Source organism: Panthera onca, chromosome B4 (genome assembly GCF_046562875.1).
Source record: "Panthera onca isolate mPanOnc1 chromosome B4, mPanOnc1 haplotype 2, whole genome shotgun sequence".
Taxonomy (NCBI): Eukaryota; Metazoa; Chordata; class Mammalia; order Carnivora; family Felidae; genus Panthera; species Panthera onca.
In genome coordinates this window covers 89,891,987-89,913,826 of record NC_138345.1, presented here as the reverse complement: position 1 = coordinate 89,913,826, position 21,840 = coordinate 89,891,987, and the positions used below count along the sequence as shown (strand labels likewise).

Genomic DNA, 21,840 nt, shown 5'->3' with positions numbered 1-21,840 from the left:
GGAGGAGCTTTTTCTTTTGGCTTTGAAACAAGTTTTTCTTAGAGCCAGTTTCAAAAGACTTCAGGAAAAAAGTCTTTGTTGACATTTCACACTTTCTCAGTGACATTGTAATTGCATATTGTAATTAGACAAGGCAAAATTTATATAAATTTATACAATCTTACAAAATGTACAAACTTAAAATTATGTGAATTACATATAATTAAAATGATATATATGTAACTTATAGAAGAGATCTGGTCTCTTCTGGAAACATGAACCGGAAGAGCATTGGACAACATCAGGTGTCATAACTGGACCTTGTCTACACTATCTGCCTATATTTATTCTGGGAGCCTCATTGCCAAGGTTTTGTCCCTTAACAAGCATAAAACTGTTACGAATTACACAGAGATTGGTTGGGTATCAAATGGCAATGTTTGTTTGATTGCTCTTTTTTTCAAACATGTTCTCTATTCTCTACATATGCTGCAGCGACTGACCACACAGCAAAGGAAAAGGGAATCTTTTGACCCATAAAAGTAATTGAGCAATTACCAAAACAGAAAAGCTGATTCCTGTCAGTAAAATCAGAGGCTCATGCCCCTTCACCATAGCAGTGTGCCCTGGAATGCACTGGGCTTACGCATCTGGATGCTTCCCAGTAGGTCATTCATTCATTCAGCAAATATTCATAAAATACCTGGTGTGCCCAATGCTGAGTGAATCTGTAGTAGTGTTGGGGGAAAGAGAGAATCCCATCCTTAACCACAAAGAATCCAAACTGTACATGAAAATCCATGATCTCCACGTGGGAAAGTTTAACAATGACACAGGACAGTGTATGTTTAAGGGCTATGCTAGTTTGGGTCCTATTATCAGTCAGTGCAGGTGAAAACACTGGAATAGAGGTATGGCTTTGGTAATGTTTAGAGCACATCATTTGAGCCTCAGAAGAGGACCTCTGTTGGGGAGTAGTCCAAAATAAAGGAAATTTGGAGCCAGATTTTGAAGGACACTTGACAGGCTGAGGGCCCTATCCCAGAGATAAGGGGTGACAGGAAAGCACTGTGATACGGCAAAACCGATGTTTCCACTAGATATATTGGCTTATGTTATAGCAGACGTTTTAAAAAAAAATTTTTTTTAACGTTTATTTTTGAGACAGAGAGAGACACAGCATGAACGGGGAAGGGGCAGAGAGAGAGGGAGACACAGAATCAGAAGCAGGCTCCAGGCTCCAAGCCATCAGCCCAGAGCCCAACGCGGGGCTCAAACTCGCGGACCGCGAGATCGTGACCTGAGCTGAAGTCGGACGCTCAACTGACTGAGCCACCCAGGCGCCCCATAGCAGAGGTTTTAAAGAGGGAAGCAAGAAAGATACTTCAGAAAATGTTCTAATAATGCCAACATGAGTAAACAAAGGCTGGGTTAAGGAGGAAGCAGTAGGAGTGAGAGGTAGGGACAGAATCAAAAGATTATACAAGGACAAAGGACAAGACTTTGGTGCCTGGCTATTGGGAGATGAGGTAGAGACAAGAAACAATGACTCAGAGGTTCAGTACTTTTGTTATTGGAAAAACGATAATACTGTTGACAGATAGAAAGACATCGAGTCAGGAAGCTGGTTTGGGAAGATAAATGACTTAAGCTCCATGCACACAAGCATGGCCATGAGGCAGTGTGAATGGTTCACACTGAGCATCATTGCCCAAAAGGAAATAGTTCAACTTGTGAATGTGCATGAGTTTTATGATAGAATATAAAGAGAGAAGAGCGGAGGCCTGAGTCTTAGCGATTTTTACAGTCAGGAGCTGAGAGGAGAAGAGTTAATAAGGAAATGTAGGAAAATCAAGACACGGGAGAAGAATCCACAAGAGTGTCACAGCATCCAAAGATAATGAGTTGTGAGTTTGAAGGATGAAATTTTGCAGGGAGGTGACAAGAAGAATGCCCAGGAAGAATGTGAGATCTGGCAATTTTTGGTCTAGACATTCAGGCGTCAGATTATTTTAAGCATTGGGCGTGTTTATTCATTTTGTTTGGGACTTTAACATTGAACTATTTTCCTTTCATGCTTACTTTAGTAGATTTCTTCCTGCCCTTCACATGCAGTGTAGGAACTATTTCAAATCCTCCTAGTAATTTCTCACACTGAATGCCTGGCTAATCTGAACAAACATGCATGCTATAATAACACCAGGTTCTTGTGAGAATTCAATGAACAGTGACTGGAGTGTAGTAAACACTCAATAAAAATTATTTGTAGGTTTCAAACTTTACAACATCTATATGCTTTGTATCTATAAATCGCCTGAGATTTTTTTTAGGACAACCCTGATCCCACTATTGCTTTAGTGTTCTCTCATGAACACTTAGGTTAGCATCATGATACATGAAGTCAAAAGAGGCTTGAGAGCCATGGTTTTATGAAAAACCTTTGATTCTTAACTCAGAGGTTCCTGTAATTATTGTGCTTATTAGATTAAGTATGCACCACAAACCCATAACTTCAAAGATGATAAATCCTGGATTCTCCCTGTTCCTCCCAATGTAGTTCTCTGCTTCCTCTCTCTGAGTCCACCCCAGAAAGAGTGCCAGCGTGAAGGGCCTTCTGAGTTTATTCCATTTTGCCGCTTAGATGATGTCTTCATTTCTTCTGGAAGGAACAACCTTAATAGTCAGCCAAGTTGCTTGGAAGCAACTTAACTTGCTCCAGCACTCAACTCCTCTCTTGATAATATTTGGGTGTCTTTTATACTTCTCCATGAAAAGAAAATTTACTGCATGGCAAACCAGGCCAGCAAGATTTTTCAGCGACTTAATTTAGAAGTGAATTATTCTCCTGAATAGGCCCATTCTTTGTTTGAATACAAGGCGATCTTTTCATGTGTTTCTCAAATAAGCACCCTACTTACCTCTACCTGAGTTTCCATTAGTGTCATTTAATAAAACAAAATGTTCTTTTCCCTAATAGAGGTTTCATGCTCTCCAATATGCCACCTCCCTATTAGAGTTCATGCTCTGAGTTCCTTTTATCTAAGTAATAAATCTACAATCTCTGAAACTTGTTCCCAAACTTTAAAGCGAGCTCACTGTTCTTTGGCCTAGATGTAAGTTTTTTTTGCCCCCAAATAAGTTTTTCCAGTGGAGAGGTTTGGGACCAAGACTGTTTATTATATTATAAATAAAGTAAAAACAGAAAGTCCTGTCTAGAACTGAAAATATGACATTATAAATCTATCGCTTATTTCATCAGCCATTTTAACTTTGAGGGAAATATTTTAGCTATTTAAGTTAATACTTAAGTTAAATGAGGAATATATGTCATCTCTACCACACGGTGATGATAATCTATCTGTAGAAATATTTATATGGTACTCGACGTTTGGGTAGATCCGTTTATAATGACAAAGTGAAACTTTGAAAGAAGTCAGTGTTAAGATCAGAGACAAAGTGTTAGTCAATTTCTTTCTTCCTTTTTTTCTTCTTTTTTTATTGTGCAACTGCAGCTTTTTTTTTTGTTAATGTTTATTTGCTTTTGAGAGAGAGCCGGAGCATGAGTGGGGGAGGAGCAGAGAGAGAGGGAGACACCGAATCCAAAGCAGGCTCTAGGCTCTGAGTTGTCAGCACAGAGCTTGACGTAGGGCTTGAACCCCTGAACCATGAGATCATGACCCCAGCCAAAGTCGGATGCTTAACCGGCAGAGCCACCAGGCCCCCCAGGTTGGTCAATTTCTAAGTAGTTTCCACATTAGGATTTTTAAGAAGGCAATGAAAACAGTAGATAGGCAAGCCCCTTTAAAAAATATATACCAAGTATGAAGGAAATTATATATTTCAGAAATTATAGCATCATTATCATCTTCAGAAAGAAAGATGAACAAAAAAAAAAAAAAAAGCTTTCTCTAGAAACTGCCTATTGCCAATAAAAATCCAAGTAAGAAACTGTTTTGACCAATTCCTGCCCTATGATATAGTCTTAGATTTGCAGTAGAAAAACTGATACTCACTGATTCTCAGAGAAATCAAAGGGACACCCTACAACCTCTAGTGTGAAATTCATTATTGATAAGAATGAGAATGTTGGCTGTCCAGACAAATCCATTAAACATCATATTGAGCAGTCATGCCAAGGCGAATTACAAACTAATTAGCCAGCCTACTTAACGTGGCCAAACTCAAAAGCAACAACAGGAGACCCAGTGGCTCTATGGAATTGTTTCTGGACCCTGAGTAAAACTCTCAGTTCCACATTCTTTGAACATCATCAAAAGTCTTTGAAAGACATGTTCAGAAGCTACGTTCTTAGTAAATGTTGTTTTCTTAAAGCAAGTACCCAAGCAAGAGATTTAAATCCAATTGTTACATGAGCACAGCCTACATAGAAGTCCAAAAAAAGAATATTTCATCTGTGATCAGAGAATTATTCAAACGGAGCCAATGATTATCATCATCTACACAGAACTGAAAGCAGGATACATAATAAATGTTTGGTTTTAAATAAATGGGTTTATGTCACTATAAAAGGCAAGGAACCCCATGTAGAAAATTTGGAAAAGAGGGAAAAGGAAAAAAATCAGTTAGCATCCATCATACACAATCATTGTTTTAATATTGATGGCTAGTCTTTCATCCTTTTTCTTAGTAACACACAAAAAAATTAACTTAGTTTTAATTATATTTTTATTAATTCTCTTTTAAAGTATATCACCCATATAGAGGTAGATTTCATTTATAAAGTGATGGAGCTCAAAGATAGAATTATGAGCAGCAAATGACGACCTGTTGAATGGTATTTGAAGCAATCCAGCCACTGAAATGTTTTATTTTCAGCATGTTTGTGTTCTGTCCACTCAGCTCTTTTCCATCATTATATGTACTGTTACCACAAGTGTTAAACATTGGGACGTCATGTGCATTACGCAGGCGTTTGTTATGTTGTTGTTGTTATTACTGTACTTAATAATGCAAATAAACCAAAGTTATGAATTATAAGGGCATGTATCACTAAATCCTTTCATAATGCCAACTAAAATATATTTTAGAACCAAACGTCAAGTGATAAACATTATCCAGTAAAGTGTAGAGGGAAGTGCAGCTGGCAGAGCCATTTAAAACACCTGGATTCATGAAACACTATCTGAGAAGTAGCCCACTTTTAAGAGTTGTCGGTTTACCACAAGGTCGGAAATAACGTTCTCTTTTTCAAAGGAATTCATTCCAAATTGACTTACCTTTCCTGACGACACTTCTTTCCTTCATCAGACTTGCAGTCCTCTGCCTTTCCTCCATCAGGGTAGGAATTGACTCTATCCTCAGGGCCCTCCTGGTGAATGAATTTAATAAAATTAATTCATGAAAGTTTGTTACCAAGGACTCTTCATGGTGGTCTTCTGGAACACTGCCACAACCCAAAGAAGGGGCCACAGTGGGAATTTAGTCAACTAAGGTGCTTCTTTTGGTCCAGTGAAACCAGGAAGTGTTTTCCAACATGCTGCAAGCATAGCCAATGTCCCCATAGCAGCTGAGATCACCCGTTTGCATTATCATCCTCCTACAAAGTCCTTAACACCTAATACATTGATTCTATGACTTAGGACAAAAAATTGTGTGAATGTCTACCAGCTATCTCTTAATACCCTCCATACTGGGAAATAAATTTTATACTGAATATAAAGAAAGGCCATATTCTTTTTTAAACTTCTTTGTAACCCATATTCATGTAATTAATAAGTTAGTTAATGAACCCATCCAAATTCTGTATATCTCTACAGATAACTGCAGAACCACTCAGCTTGCCTCTCATTTTGGCATCTACACTATTTATTGATTTTTCTTTAATCCCAAGCAAGAACACGTTGTTTCTATCACAAATCTTTCGAATAACCCAGTTGAGAATCAGTTAAGCATCAAAGCTCTCCAGTGAGATCAGACTTCACTAGTTTCAGTGTTTCATGGATATTCAAGTAGGAGGAATTATTTTTTTCTACTAGACTTAGTGGGAAAATTTAAATGTTCAGAATGTAAAATTTTATCACTCGTTGCCATATTGCGGCCGTGGCTTTTGCACTTTTAGGCTTTTCTCTCCATAATTAAATTGAGACATTAAATGTAATCCTGCCAAAGGGAATGGTACTGAAAAATAAATCTCAACAGCAAAATCATTAAATTTTGCACTTTAATATCTTCTTTTGCCAATAAGTTACTGCTTTCATTTTCCCTTAGATCTTACAGCTTTCCAAATTCTGATCAAAAGACTTAAAGAATGACCCAAGAAGCCGAAGTGGATTGATTGTGTAAGGACTAACAGTTGCTTAATTGTTTCGACACCAGTTGTTTCCTCAAGAGCATGTTTTTCTCAATCCTTTTAAAAGACAGCAACTAAGTAATATTAAGCTAAAAGGCTGCCTTGTGGATATTTTGGATAGGTGTCATTAATGTTTTTAAAGCATCACTTCTCTCCAGAGTCTAATTCCTAGAGTTCTAAAATCCAGAAGGACGAGTTTTGCCTACACAATTTTTTGGATGTCATGTGCTCCACCAGAGTTCCTATAGTGAAAAATGTCACTTTCCCTTCAAAGGAATGACCAGTGAAGAAATGCCTTCTCAAGCTCCGTGGTTCCCATGGTACTGATTGTCATTGCCTTTTGTTGTAGGCAGAGTACTTCTATGAATTCCTGTCCTTACGCTCCCTGGATAAAGGCATCATGGCAGACCCAACTGTCAATGTCCCTCTGCTGGGAACAGTGCCTCACAAGGCATCAGGTGGGTGGTCTTTGCCTCGGAGGAAGGTTTACATTTAAAATGTAATGGGAATGGGAATAATATTTAAGATCCAGAAGTCGCCCATCAGAGGAATGAATTGTGGAATGTTTTCCTGAAGAGATCTGTTGATTTGAGGGCAGCTCGGCATGTTCCTGTCTCCTTTAGGCAAAACATTAGGACAGGAGTAACTAACTGGCAGTTTTATGATTTCCTAAAGACTCTACATAGCCCCAGTTGGTAAGTGACCACAGATTAAAGAAAGTCACCATATGAGATATATCTGGCCAATAAGTATGAAAAAAAAAAGTGACTTGGGGCAGATGGAATCCAATCAAGAGAAACATCCTCAAAATGAGCATTGTATTAAATAGGAATTTGAAGGAGAGAAAAGACATGGAAAAATGGAAGAAAGGGGTTAATATTTGAGAGCTTATCACCCTTCCCTGCTAAGAAAATATAGCATGGGTTATTTGTTTAGAGCTTTCAGCTTGCAAAATAGCACTTCATACATTATCTAATTTGAATTCTGGGAAGGAGTCAAGGCCAGAATTAATGCTTCATTCTCCAAATTAGAAAATTCAGGCCTATGAGTTGTTACGGAACCTGGTCTGGATCACCTAGCGGAAGAACCAAGCACTTGGAGATCTTGGAAGGCAGGAGGTTTATTTCACACTGGTGGGCTCAGAGGAGATCACTCCTGAGGTCTGAGTCCCCAGCATAAGCATGGAGGACAATTTATAGTCATTTACTTCCACAATAGTAATTTGGCATGCAAGGCAAGCAAGGCAGGAAGAAGAACCTGGAAGGGGAGCCTTTGAGCGGGGTCTGGAATTCCCTATCAGCCCTATCGGCCATCTTATAACATAATTTTTTCCCTATCAGAGCCTTCACTGACTTTCCCAAAGTCATATATGAGTAATAAGCAATGGAGCTGAGACTATAGCCCAGGTCTTATAAGACTTTTAGAAAAGTACAGAGATCACTTATGTTAACGTGTTCAAACACATGTTCATTTCCTTCTAGTTTATGAATATATATTTTCCCATGGTTGTGATAATATTACATATTTGGTTTTGCACTGTTTTTTTTCTTACTATTAACATTTTAACATAAGCATTTTCCCATGTCATTTAGGTTTTTCCAAAAGTTGTTTTTAATGCCCTTATTATCCATTTTATGAACATCCCCATAATTGGTTTACTCATTCCCTTATTGTGTGTTACTTAGATTGTTTTCAGGGTTTTCATACTAGAAATATCACAATAAACATCCTTTACAAAGTACTAGATGGTCACTGAGCAGAAAACCTGCTCGTCTTATCCCCCATGACTGCCAACACATGGCCGAGCACAGAACAGGCATTCAGAAAATACTTATTGGACTAATGTGTATACCAAAATCTTACAGCTCATCTCATTATTTTGTTAAAATAAATTCTTAGAAGTACCATTCTTATGTCAAAGGACATGAACTATGAGCATTTTAAAAGGCTTTTAGAACAAATTGCCAAAATGCCACATTACTTTCCACACAGGCTGTGCCCCTTTGCCCCGGCTAGCAGTGTGGGAGAGTGCCTGGCTCATTGTAACTTCATCAGTATGGGTTATTAATCACATCAACTATTTTGCTGACTTAAAAAATGAAAAGCGTTTTCTTGGTGTTCTTTTCATTTGTTTTTTTAATTTCAATAGAGGCAGAAGACATTTTCCTGCCTCTATTAGACAATGTAAAATGTCTGTGTACTATACTCATTTTTATATTTGAAATAATAGTGCTCTTTATTTTCAAAGCTCACTGTATTTTAACTATTTATACTTTATGGCATATTTTTCAATTTATTATTTAGTTTTTTTAAGATGGCAATGTGCAGAGTCTTTAAAATCCTATGTGGTCAAAACTATTCTTTTCTTTGTCACTTTTTCCTATTACTTTTATGCTTGGAAGGTAACTCTTATTCCAGAGAGCTGGTAAGTGGTAATTTATGATGAGGTTTTTGGGGGGTGATAGTGGGGTTTGCAGGGTCTGGAGCCAGTGGCCAAAGAGAATTCCTGAAGATGTCTTTGGTGCAAAAAAAAGTGATGCTGGTGTGCCTGGGTGGCTCAGTCGGTTAGGCGTCCGACTTTGGCTCAGGTCATGATCTCATGGTTCATGAGTTCGAGCCTCACGTCGGGCTCTGTACTGACAGCTTGGAGCCTGCTTCGGAATCTATGACTCCCCCTCTCTCTCTGTCCCCTCCCCAGCTCATGCTCTGTCTCTGTCTCTCAAAAAATAAATAAACGTTAAAAAAAATTTTTTTAAGGTGATTTTATTGAAGCATGGGGACAGGACCCGTGGGCAGGAAGAGCAGCCCTGGGGCCATGAGGAGAGACTGGTTATATACTACGGGGTTGGGGGAGGTAAAGTCCGGGGGGAAGTTTCCAGTGAGATTTTCATATGCTAAAGAAGACTCCCAAGACAGTGGAGGCCTAGCCATTGTCAAGCTAAGGTGGTTTTCCCTGGAGCAAAACATTAACATTAAGACAGTAGGGAGTTCCTGGAGAAACATTTTACTCTGCTTGCCTCAAGTATTTGTCAATGGGTTGCAGGCTATAAGGAAATTTAGTTCTACCTGCCATTTCCTTCTGCCTTTGTTTCCCACATCAATTTACACATGCTTCTATTATTTTATCAAAATTTGTTTCAGTAGGAGTAAGAGGCTCTAACCTGAATTATTTTCCTGAGTAATCAGCTTTTCCAGTGTGATAGGATGAATTGTTTCAAGATCTGCTTTTTATTTCACATTATGTTCTTCTGTACATTGAGTTTTAGAGCTTACTATTTGTTCCAATATTGTCATATTTTTAGTTTTATAATATTTTTAAATAGCTGATATCATAACCCTGTCCTTTAAAAAAATAGTCTTATTTTTCTAGAGGAAAGTTAGATTATCTTTGATATCAAATAAAAATCACATTAAGGGCTAATATAAATCTATGCAATAATTAGGGAATCGGATACCCTTATAAAGTCCATTTTCAGGTTGCGGTTATCAACTACTTCCAGTGGATCTCTAGGATCACATCCCAGCATTGGAAGAGTTGGGGACTGAATAAGCAGAGTTTTTCCAATTTCCTGCCATAGGTACCAAGGTGGGTGGAGACAGCAAGAGTGTGAATCTGAGTTTCTCTTGAGTCATCCCGGTGCTGTTGGTATAACCAGCAGTCCTCCCAGAGTATTTACCTCCAATCTAGATGGGTTTGGAGTTCTAGGAATCTCCTGTGAAGGAACGAGGACTTGGATTCTGGAGATAAACTCACCTGAGATTTGTAGCCCCAAGGATAAGCCTATCCCATTCCAGATACATGGACATCGCTATTCCAGGCAGATGACATCGCTACTGCTGTCGCAAATTACTGCACAGAGACAAGGGCGTTCTTCGAGTATGGCCATTACTCAGCCTCATGCCACATCTCCTGTTGTTTCTTTCTAGTCAAAGATGATTTTTTTTGTATACAATTTTCTTGATCATAGGTTTTAGTCTTTCTTTTTAGAAGCACTCACGAATGAAACAAATACATAATATATCTCTCAAATGCCATTTTATATTTAAACATTTTTCCTTTGTTGTTTCCTGATTATCAGAAGAATACAGGCTCATTTGTAGAGCACTCAGAATGTATTCATTAATTACAGTTACACCTGCGCAACATCCAATAAATCTTCCGTCTCTGGATTTCCAATTTCATGCTTGTATCCTAATTCTTCCCAGTTTTGTTCATTATAGTGTCTAGTTAAAAAAAGCTTACTAAATTTCTACTTCTTAGGATATTGAAACAACCATAATTTGAATATATGATGTGGGAATATTTTAATACTCCACGCTTAGGTAAAACTTTAATTTCTAATAATCTAGAATCCTTATAAATAATAAAATTTAGGGGGGAAAGTGAATGATGCTTTGGAAAAGGTGGGACGAAAAAGAATAAACCTTTTTCTGGGACGAGGTGACTTATGCGAGGTGACTTGTGACTCACGTGCGTGCACACACACACACACACAAACACAGATACACCGCATATACAACCCCACCCCCACATACATAAGGTTTTAAAGGCAGATGTAGGATTTGTTTGCAGAAACGCAGGTGCACTAAGTTTATGGGAATTTTAGCCCATTGAAGGGCAGTTATTCATTAGCCTTATTAGCTCAGTCCCCACAGTAGGAGCAGTAAGGGTACCTTGAATTATTAAAAAGTAACCAGATCAGTGTGTCTTTGCTCCTAAACATCCAGGTAGTATTCATTATTCTACTGGTCTATTTTATACCCTCAAGCTGCTAAGTTGTTCTTTTATCCCCCAGACTCCTCTATGCCTGAACATTGCATGGAAAAGAAAACTCTTGATCTTTAACAGTTACGAAGTGCCTGCCTTCTGGCATCTGAAGAAAACAAAAACAGGAAATACAAACTGCAGGCTGGTTCAGTAAAATTGGATAACCAAAAACAGTTTCCATGAAGCCAAGGCTCTGCCTCTTTGAAAACTGTTTCTGTCATACCATGAAACCAACAGAGCAGGCCTGTTTCTCAACCAAGACTTCCAGGAATTCCATGTCTAGACATTTTGGAATAAGTGCTAATGCTGGAGGGACCATCTTCTCAGTGACCCCAGTCTTTAGCAGAACGTGAAGCCAGGGAAGGTGCTCAGTATTTAGTGAGAGGATGAATGGCTGTCAGCACCGCTTGGCCCACACTGATGACTATTTGTGTGGTCGCGTATCAGTCTGTGGTCGTGTGGGGCTGAGGATAAGCTCTCGCCCTCTCTCGTCTCTTCCCTTGTATGGGCAGCGGCTCCCCTGACTGACCGGAGGCTGAGGGCGTGTGAGCGCCATACTCCTCTGAGTGTGGGAGAAGCATGCAATCAGAATGCGTTTGCTGTTTACTTCTGTGTGAGAGTTAGTTTACGTGCAATCAGTTGCACATCAAGGGTGTACTTGGATGCCACGTGAGTTATGTTCAGTCTGCTTTAGTTGTTCTGAGTTGTTTTAATTTACCTCGGTTTCATTATACAGATGTGCTGAAATTCACATCTGGACGGATCTCATCTAGCTTTTGGTAAAAGTAGCTTTCTACTCCTATGCTTGTTGTTGCAAAAACACAACGTAACTTTTACATTTCTATTATTCTTTGGATGTAGAGTCTGCTTTTTCTGCCTTAGAGATCTCTTTTTCTTTGTGTGTGTTTTTCTGCATGCACGCCGTTAATGTCTTCTTCTCTGTGTCTCCCACTGTCTGTGGTGAAGTTCTATTTATGTGGAAGTGTGTGCCTGTGTGTATAAGGTACAAGGATGTGTCTCCCACAAGGTCTTTGTGTCTGCCAGTGCCTAGCCTGTGACAGACAGTATGCCAAGTGCTGAATTTACAAAAACAAATAAGATACAGTTCTCTTACTGTCTCTGCCCCTCCCCCACTCACACTCTGTCTCTCAAAAATGAATAAATGTTAAAAAATTTAAAAAAATCATATTAGTCTTACTGCCAAATAAGGAAATTGAGGCCCAAAGGATTTAAACCCACCCTAAATCATTCGGTCATAGCAAGTGCAGTTCTCTCTCAGATCCTTATTTTAAGCATTCGGCAATATTTATGCAGAAGACATTTATGCATCTGTTGTGAAGTTAAAATACAGGCAAATTGAAATTAGATGATAAAGGTCAATACCCAAAGAATCCAGTAGTTGCAGACCCAAAACAAACACCGAAACTACTTTCAATTCCAATTTAAGTCTCTGGCTTTAAATGTTTAGTGTTTCTTTTTCTGGATTTTTAGGTGATTAAAATGTTACTCTCACAAACTGTCTTCAGACCAAGTCCCTGAAACGTAAATGTCACAAAAGGGAGGAGGTTTTATTTGTCCTGTTCTCTAAAGTATCCCCAGTGCTTGGAATAGTGGCTGGCACGTTAGTAAATGCTCAATATTTGTTAAATGGATAAACTGTATCTTGACTCAAATTTGCAATTAACCGCTTAAAGAGAAAAATTCATCTTGAAGACTCAAAAGAAAGTTACTTGTGTTGTGTTTTCCTTGTGGAACTTCTATGGGATTTTGCATCCTTGGTTCTCTTTCCTGGGATTGTTCAGAACCATAGTTTTAAGATGACCACAGGCCAGGGAAACCTCTGCATATTTCTTTACTTTTCATTGACTCAGAGGTCACGTTAGCAGATCGCACACTTTTATGTGAGCGCTCCAGACCTTCTAGATCCTCCCCCTGATGACTGGAGCCTGTGAATATGTCATAATTTAAGCATATTTATAAATGGTTTGCTTTTAGCACATTTGAAAATATGTGCAAGCAAGTAATTTGGTTTTTTTACAAGAGAACAAATCTACACCTTTATGTATTTACTTTTCAGTTAGTTCAAATCCTTGAGGGGTACAGCATCACACAGATTCTGTGGCCAATGGCTTTAGCAGGAACGTTGCTTCGGAATTTGGCACAAACCATGCCACCGTTTCCATGAGCACGAGTTACTTTTCCCCAGATTACTCTGGTTTTATTCGGTTTGTCACCAGGAGTCACTGTGTTGTTCTTTGCTTTGTACACATGAGCACATCTCTTGCCTAGACAGAATTCAGTTTCATCTCGAGCATAAACACCTTCAATTTTAAGAAGAGCTGTGTGCTCCCTCTGGGTCCGGAGACCCCGCTTATAGCCAGCAAAAATGGCTTTGGACCACAGCCTTCCAGACATATTTGTCGTTTCAGGAGTCCTGTTCCCAGCAGGCCTCCACGGGTTCCAAGATGGCGGAAAGAGCAAGCAAGTAATTATTTTTAACTGAACTTTCCATACATATAATAAGGCATTTTTGATATTTAATATCCAAAGTGTGTTTTGAAATTTGACAATGATGGGGCACTTGGGTGGCTCAGTCGCTTGAGTGTCCAACTTCGGCCCAGGTTATGATCTTGTGGTTCACGAGTTCGAGCCCCATGTCGGGCTCTGTGCTGACAGCTCAGAGCCTGGAGCCTGCTTCATATTCTGTGTCTCCCTCCCTCTTTCTGCCCCTCCCCAGCTCGCACTCTGTCTCTCTCTCAAAAATAAAAGCATTAAAAATTTTTTTTTAATTAAAAACAATTAAAAAAATAAATTTGACAATGCTGATAAACAGAAATGAAGATGAATTTACTTACAAGGATCTTCTCTTCCATGCCAAGATTCTGAGAGTTAAAATAAAAGTGAAGCGCCTTTTTTAAAGAATTAAGTGGGCTGCAAAGTGGAGGCTTGAAAAAGGTCCAGGAAAAAGACGCACCTGGAAAATAATAGTTTGGATGATAACATGTGGGGAGAAAATTCTAAAAGTTTTATCTTCAACAATCCTTTCAGTTTCTTCTATCTGTTTGTGTCTGAGGGCAATTATTGGCCTACCCATTCGTGTAAAAAATTCATGAGAAAGGTTAACGAAATTTTAGAATTGAACACAATGAAAATGCATTGGAAGAGTAACAATTGAAAGAAATTGCCAGCTCTTTTGCTTCTTTTTGAAATGGAAATCCCTACAATAGATTTTTGTGTTTTGTAAATTGGCATTTTCATGTATAAGGTTTCCTTAAACCAAGGCTTTCAGCGGGGATAATTTTACTTTAGAACTGCAGGCACAATTTTGCTTTTCTCTCTCTTTTTATGTCTATTAAAATGCCCCTATTTCCTTTTTACCATTTAACAGATTAGTTTGCAATGGTCAGATCTCCAGATTCAAGAGAACTGGGAATCCATGTTATTTTGAGAAAGGCACAGTAATAAACACTGACGGTGGCAAAGCCTTACGAGGGGCTTTTGATTGCCAAGCACACTAATAAGATTATATGGCCAGCTTGTGTGCAGTGCCTTATGGGAGAACAAGCCAATTTCCAGCTCATGTCTTCTTATACATCTAGGGGAAAGTTTTATGAAAACTCTACAGGGAAAGGATTTTTCTTGGTTTGGTATGATTTCCCCAAGCTTGGCAGTAACCATAAGCTGCTATCTGGAAACAAAAGGAAGTAAAATTTCAAACGTATATTTATAGCAATATTTCTTCCTATATATAAGGAAGAACTAGAGTCTAATGGATCAATTAAATCACCCTTGTCCAGTGGATATGTTATGATAAGCTAGTGGATTTTAGAAATTTACACAGTCAGTCTCTTAGCCAATGACTTGATCCAGTTTCCACCCACTTACTTGTGGGCACTCCACAATTGGTGCCCTCCTTGCCCTCTCAGTACACCATCATCTTTGGCCGCCACTCATTTGCTAAGTCAAAATGATACACCCCAAGTGATCATTATACTCCCAAAAAGCAAATGGCTCATTTTTATGAACCTAAATTATTAGGTATAAGTTTGTGAGATTATTTCATCACACCAAACTCTCTTCTAGATCCCAAGATATGGACACATTTTAATATTAGCCTAAGAAAATATTAGCTTCACTAACTCAATCCAATAACTGGAGTCTAGTCTGCATTGTAGGATATTTCCAAAGAATATATTTTGTCACTTTCAAGCACACCGAGCTTGAAACTAAAGCTCGTGCCTATATGGGGCTTTATTTTAAAAATTCTGGAATACTGTTTTTAAAGCTCTTTTTTGGATTATATGGAGGCTGGTAAAGATGCCCACAAGTTTCTTGCTGGCATCAATCTGTGCTGCCTATTTGCACCTTTAATTTTTAGAAAAAATCTCTTTTTCAAGATAGTACAAGCCCAGACTAGGAACAAAATATCCCCAATTCCATATCAGTAAGGTACATATTAATGCATTATTCATTCTTTCTCCACCCAGCATGATGTATAAATTCTTCGGAGAATGCTCATACGATCAAAACACAGTCTCTACTGTGGTGTAGATACAAGAATATGAAATAATGAAATAGGAACCCGTTTGCTTTGTTCTTTGTCTCTCCTACCAAGATGTCTATATAACTGGAATCAACTAAATAAACTGTTTCTCTATACTTGCTTTTTCTTTAGTTGTTCAGGTTGGTTTCCCATGTCTTGGAAAACAAGATGGAGTGGCAGCTTTTGAAGTGAATGTGATTGTAATGAATTCTGAAGGCAACACCATCCTACAGACGCCTCAAAATGCTATCTTCTTTAAAACATGTCAACAAGGTAATCAGTGATCATCAAGAAAGGCTCATAAAACTTGCAAGTGTGATGGGGAAAGAAAGAAAGAAAGAAAGAAAGAAAGAAAGAAAGAAAGAAAGAAAGAAAGAAAGAAAAGAGAAAGAAAGAAAGAAAGAAAGAAAGAAAGAAAGAAAGAAAAGAGAAAGAAAGAAAGAAAGAAAGAAAGAAAGAAAGAAAGGAAGGAAGGAGAGAGATGGGGAAGAAAGAAGGAAGGAGGAAAGGGAGGGGAAGAAGGGAAGGAAAGGAAGGAAGGAAGAAAGGAAGAAAGAAAGGAAGAAAGAAAAGAAAAGAAAAAAGAAAAGAAAAAGAAAGAAAGGGAGGGAGGGAAGGAAGGAAGAGGATAATTTTTTGGTATAATTATAACCACACTAATGGCAGGAGGCTGGTAACCACGGGGTCCAGTATAGTACTAAGACAGACTTTCTCTGCTATGATCCCACTCACAATTTTGGGAACTCCAATACCCCTTCAAAAGCCCTCTCTTCTACTTCTCTCCTTCCCCTCTTCCAGCATAATCTTTGGGAGTCCCCAGTCTCATAGCAAGATCACCAGTCATTACCAGCAACTACCCCTTGTCAAGGCAATACAACTCTTATCTGCCACAACTGCCACAAGCTTGGTGCGGCTGACTTCTCCAGAGTACAGAGTGCCACCATCACACCAGCAATCTCTGCCAGGCATAGGCACCTCACCCTGATGCCCACTTCAGCATGAAGGCCTAGATTTTTTTCCCATCCTGATACAAGCTTTTCCAGCACAGAACTTAAGCTCGAGAGGCTTTCAGTACTCTAAAGATGTACCAAGGGATGTCTGGGTGGCTTAGTCGGTTAAGCATCCAACTCTTAATCTCAGCTCAGGTCTTGATCTCAGAGTTGACAGTTCAAGCCCCACGTTGGGCTCCATGCTGGGCGCGAAGCGTACTTTAAAAACATAAGTAAATAAAGATGTACCAAAAGGTCATTCTGCCCTCTGAAAGTGAATATCGTGGGCAATTCCATTCATTTTATCTCAGGGTGAATCTAAGAAGGTACAATAGATTGATAGGTGGGGACGAAGGCAGAATAACGCTTGCTTTGCCTTCCTCCATTGAGCCCCCCGCTATTGTAAGTGGGATTGAGAGAAACAAAATCTTACTTTGATGAGGATTTAGTGAAGGACAAGGGGTACAGAGAGAATGAGGTAGACGTTATCAGTATTCAGTAGATTATGATAATCAGTGCACAGGGGGGAACATCAGCACTAGCCTCTTCATGCCCGCAGTTAATTCCCCCAACACAGTTTCAAGGGGTGTAAACTTGTTTCTCTTTGGTGAAGCTGAATGCCCAGGAGGGTGCCGAAATGGAGGCTTTTGTAATGAAAGACGCATCTGTGAGTGTCCTGATGGATTCTATGGCCCTCACTGCGAGAAAGGTACAGAACGGACAGAACCCAACCACCCCCACTTGCTTCCTAATGAAATGGGCGTCACACCAGAGCCCCACATGTGCTTTTTTAACACATTCAGAAAAATCGAAATTATTTTTCTGGTCATAGCATAAGGATTGGTAAAATCTTAAAAAAGCCACAGAAGAGCAAATGGAAAGTACTTCTAGGAGTGGCTTTCTGTTAAATCCGATATATGGTGACAGGGGCAGAGAACCTTAGCAGCGTGTCTGCATTCTTTGTGGCCACTCCCCCGCCATCCTTAATTCACTATTATATACTTTGGCATAATCTTAAGAAAGTTCTCCTCCACTTAAATTGGGTTTAACAAGCTAATATAATGATTGATTTGACAGTGTCTACTGTAATAAAAAGTACCTTGATTCACAATTAAGTGTATACCTGAGTTATGAAGTTGCTATAAGACCAAAAAAAAAAAGAAAATTATTTGTACTGTAAATATATCTATCTCAGTAAAATTACTATTCTATGAAAGAGTTAAACAAGCAAGTTGTATTAACCACAGGATGCTTAAATACTAAGGGTTTCTTTGGTGAGAGTAAGCAAAGTCTTTTTCATCTTTGAGACATAAGAATTTTTCTTGTTTGCATATATTTTGGAATTAGAAGATCTAGGAAAGAGGGCAGGGGAAAATATTTAGTCTTAAGAAGGCTACTTCTTAGTCAAAGTAATGATTCTAGGCAAATTTTAATCAGGCGTTGAAATGGCACAATTCTAAAATTCTCATCTATTAACTGGTTAAAAACAACTGATTTGCAACACATAAATAATGTTAAATATAGCAAGCCTGTGGGGTGCCTGGGTGGCTCAGTTGGTTGAGTGTCCACCTCTTGATTTTAGCTCAAGTCATGATCCCAGGTGGGATGGAGTCCCACATTGGGCTTCATGCTGAATGTAGAGTCTGCTTAAGATTCTCTCTCTCTCTCTCTCTCTCTCTCTCTCTCTCTCTCTCTCCTCTCTCTCTCTCTCTCCCCGTCTTCCTCTGCGCCTCTCCCCTGCTTGTGCTCTCTCTCTCAAATTTATATATATATATATATATATATATATATATATATATATATATATATATGTCAAAGCTGTATCTCTACAGACTTTAGAGTCAACCACAAAGATCAAAAATGAAGAGCTCTTGGGGCACCTGTGTGGCTCAGTCTGTTGAGCGTCTGACTCTTGATTTCAGCTCAGGTCTTGATCCCAGGGTCATGGGATGGAGCCCCGAGTCAAGCCCCCGTTGGGCTTTGAGCTGAGCATGGAGCCTGTGTAAGATTCTCTCTCTCCCTCTGCCCCTTTCTCTCTCTCTCTCTCAAATAAAATTTCTAAATTGTAGAGCTGTTGTATTAATGATATTCCCAAAATGGCCCTTCTCAAAACCCCATTTGACCTTAATCGGAGCTCTCTCTCTATTAGCCCTTTGCACACCACGGTGTATGAACGGCGGGCTCTGTGTCACTCCTGGGTTCTGCATCTGCCCACCTGGATTCTATGGAGTCAATTGTGATAAAGGTAACAGTTTCTTTTTAAGAACAAGGTTCTTTTTACTTTCTAAATGTGCAGTCAAAAGGAATATATTTAATATATTATCACTCTATATAATAGCTCTGTGAATAGAGTGTAACACTTTGTTGGCTTCTGTAACAACTTTAACCCCAAATTCTAGTGTAGTTCCACACAGTAGAAGTTTGTTTTCTCTCCCAGAATGCTCCAGTGCAGGAAGCCCTTCTCCATGCTGTGATTCTGGGGCCTAGGTACCTGACATCAGTGGTCCTCCCTACAGCTCTGGAGCTCTCTGAAACCAGCCAATGAGCAGAGATGGGGACTGGTGTAGGCACTTCTTTTAAAAAAAAAAAAAAAAAAAAAAAAAAAAGCTCTGTCCCAGAAGTGATCCACAAAACTTCCACATCTATTCCATGGAGAGGTATGAGCCCTCACGGTCCTACCAGAGTGCTGGTCCCAGATGCAGCCTGGAGAAATGTCATCCCTGGCTGGACAGCTGTCTCCCACGGACGACTTTATGGGAGAGGAGTGTGGATTTTGTGAACACGTAGCTTTCTCTGCCATATGGGGTTTTGGTATGTCCTAAATAAATTCTATGGGTGAGCTTCTAAGACTGAAGTGAAACAGCCTGCTCCCCATTTCCTGACCTAGAAGCCCACTGACCCCCAATTTAAGGACCTGCTCACAGATGACATCCCTGAGAGATGGTTTTCCCTCTGCCTATGATGCAGCATCATAGCCAGTTTTTCTCTCAGAAAGTGGGTTCAAACTTGGCTGTAAAATATTGAATGATCCATACACTTTACAAGATACCTGTCTGTTTTGCCCAGGTCACATATTTTATGGGAAAAAAAATTTAATAATGTCATACAAAGTGTATGTAATGAAATTATCCTGGTGTCAAAAAGGCTAATTGCATGAGCGGAGTGCTATTTTTTAAAATAAATATATGCCATGAAGTAAGAGGATGTGCCTTTTTGAGAAGTGTCTCTTGAGTGATAATACAGTTAGCACCAGTTAAGATGGAAATGAACAGGGGAGCCTGGGTGGCTCAGCCAGTTAAGCTTCTATCCACTCAGGTCATGATTTCACGGTTCCTGAGCTCAAGCCCCGCATCAGGCTCTGTGCGGTCTGTGCAGAGCCTGCCCCCACTCACACTCACTCTCTCTCTCTCAGAAATAAATGAACGTTAAAAAAAAAAAAAAAGGATGGAAATAAACAGATTTTTTCAAAAGAAGGACAAGCTAAAGGAAGAATCCCTCAGCATGAGTCAGAATAATAATTTACTTTATACCCAACAGCCTCCTGAGATGTGGAACCTTTTATCTATTTCATTCTCAGATGGGCAAAACGAGGTTTACAGAGCTTCAGTCTCTTGGCCCAAACTCACATCTTCTATCGTACCATGTTGCCCCTCAGGCTACCTGTTTCAGGTCCCTGCTCCTCCACAAGTACCTCTGTGTCTAGACTGATAAAAGTTGGTCTTTCTGTGGGTCATACTTTTCCCGTCTCTAAAATGGGAATTAAACCATTGCCCCTGGTCCCCCAGCCCCAAAGCTAATTGAGAGAGCATGTGAGACCATCTCTGCTTTTTATTTTTAAGCGATCCCAAACTGGAGTATTGGATTTAACACTATGTCGAAGTTTGTATTCACAAAGATTAAGCGCTGATGACATGATAAGAACAGCTAGTGAGTAAAAACAAAACAAAACAAAACTATTTGTCTAAATTTAGCATTCAGCATCTCTGCTAATTCAAAATTAAATTCCTCTTGTCACAAAACGGTTGGGAAATACAGCAAATCCTTCAGAGATCTGGATGAAGCACTCCTGTATGAACAGGTTTAAAGACACCATTTGGGAGGCCTGCTTACTTAGATGTGGCTGTTCTTGGTGTAGTTTGCACAATGGAGAATTAACTGCAGTGTTTTTCTGATGCTATAGAGTCACAAACACTGCATGGTCACTGTTGAAGGAACATATGTGTATTCCAATATGTTTTACATTTTGTAATATTTTACCTTTCAGATGAAAGATTTTCCCTACTTGTTAGACTCTGGTACTTTTTATTATTATTATTATTATTATTATTATTATTATTATCATCATTATTCTTTTGGAAAGTCTGTTGAAATTCCACTTGGTCTCACTGGAGATGGGGGAATATTAAAAAAGAGTGGTTTCTACTACCTCAACAAAAAGATGCATTTATCATCCAGGAGGGAGTATAGAGCTTCTGAAAAACAGTTTAATTACTGGCACGGAGCTAGACCTTTGCACAACGTATTTGAAGAAACATGAAAGATTAACTTTCATTGGCTCTTGGGACATCTGTTACAAACTTTAGGAAATGAGTAGTTAAGCACTGGCCCAGCATACCCTCAACCCCAGTGAAAGTTACTTGGTGTCTCTGATTCCTTTTCCTAGTCAAGAATCATTGACTATCAAGAGAAGGCTGTAAAATATTATATAAATACTAACAGAGTGGCCAGATTCTTTAACTAGCTTTGTCGTTATCCCATAACTTCCAATTAAGCTCTCAGGTTCATTGCATTCTATTTGTTAGTAAGGGATAGTGCCCAGCCAGCTCTGGCCAAGCAGACCCTGATCCTGATGTTTTCTCTTCTCTTGTTAGTTCCCCAGGAGAAACAGGGACAAATGGGGAGATAGAGTCACTCTCGCAAACCTAACAATACTAGCAGCAAGTAGCAAGGAGAAAGCCCAAAGAGCTGGTTGTCCTAAATCCTAAATTCTGTACCCAAATGCTGCTGTTCCCTTGTGCATCAGGAGGCTGGATTTTGCCAAAGCGAGTACAGCATTGTCTTTAGATGGGAGATACTTATGATTTTAAACAAAAAGCTTTATCCTCTAAGAAGCATGATATTTGCAGAACATGCTGATTGGCCTTCTTTCCACAAAGAAAGCATACACATAACTTTTGGATCTCCTTTCTGATTTTCCTACTGGAAGCTTCCTTCAGCTTTTGTTCATCTGTAGCCCACTTTGGCCTGTTCC

The 21,840-nt window shown here is 39.2% G+C and overlaps 1 protein-coding gene and 1 pseudogene across 1 annotated transcript in view; one reads left to right on the top strand and one right to left on the bottom strand.

The window, feature by feature from the left end:
* The window catches only part of WIF1 (Wnt inhibitory factor 1), a 67,986-nt gene that overhangs the window by 34,443 nt on the left and 11,703 nt on the right, over window positions 1-21,840 (top strand). The window contains exons 3-6 of the mRNA XM_078449720.2: window positions 6,639-6,747; window positions 15,733-15,873; window positions 17,203-17,298; window positions 18,739-18,834. Coding sequence (XP_078305846.2) covers window positions 6,639-6,747; window positions 15,733-15,873; window positions 17,203-17,298; window positions 18,739-18,834 — 442 coding nt within the window. The remainder of the gene's footprint in view (window positions 1-6,638; window positions 6,748-15,732; window positions 15,874-17,202; window positions 17,299-18,738; window positions 18,835-21,840) is intronic.
* Window positions 13,125-13,540, bottom strand: LOC132694117 (large ribosomal subunit protein eL33 pseudogene; annotated as a pseudogene).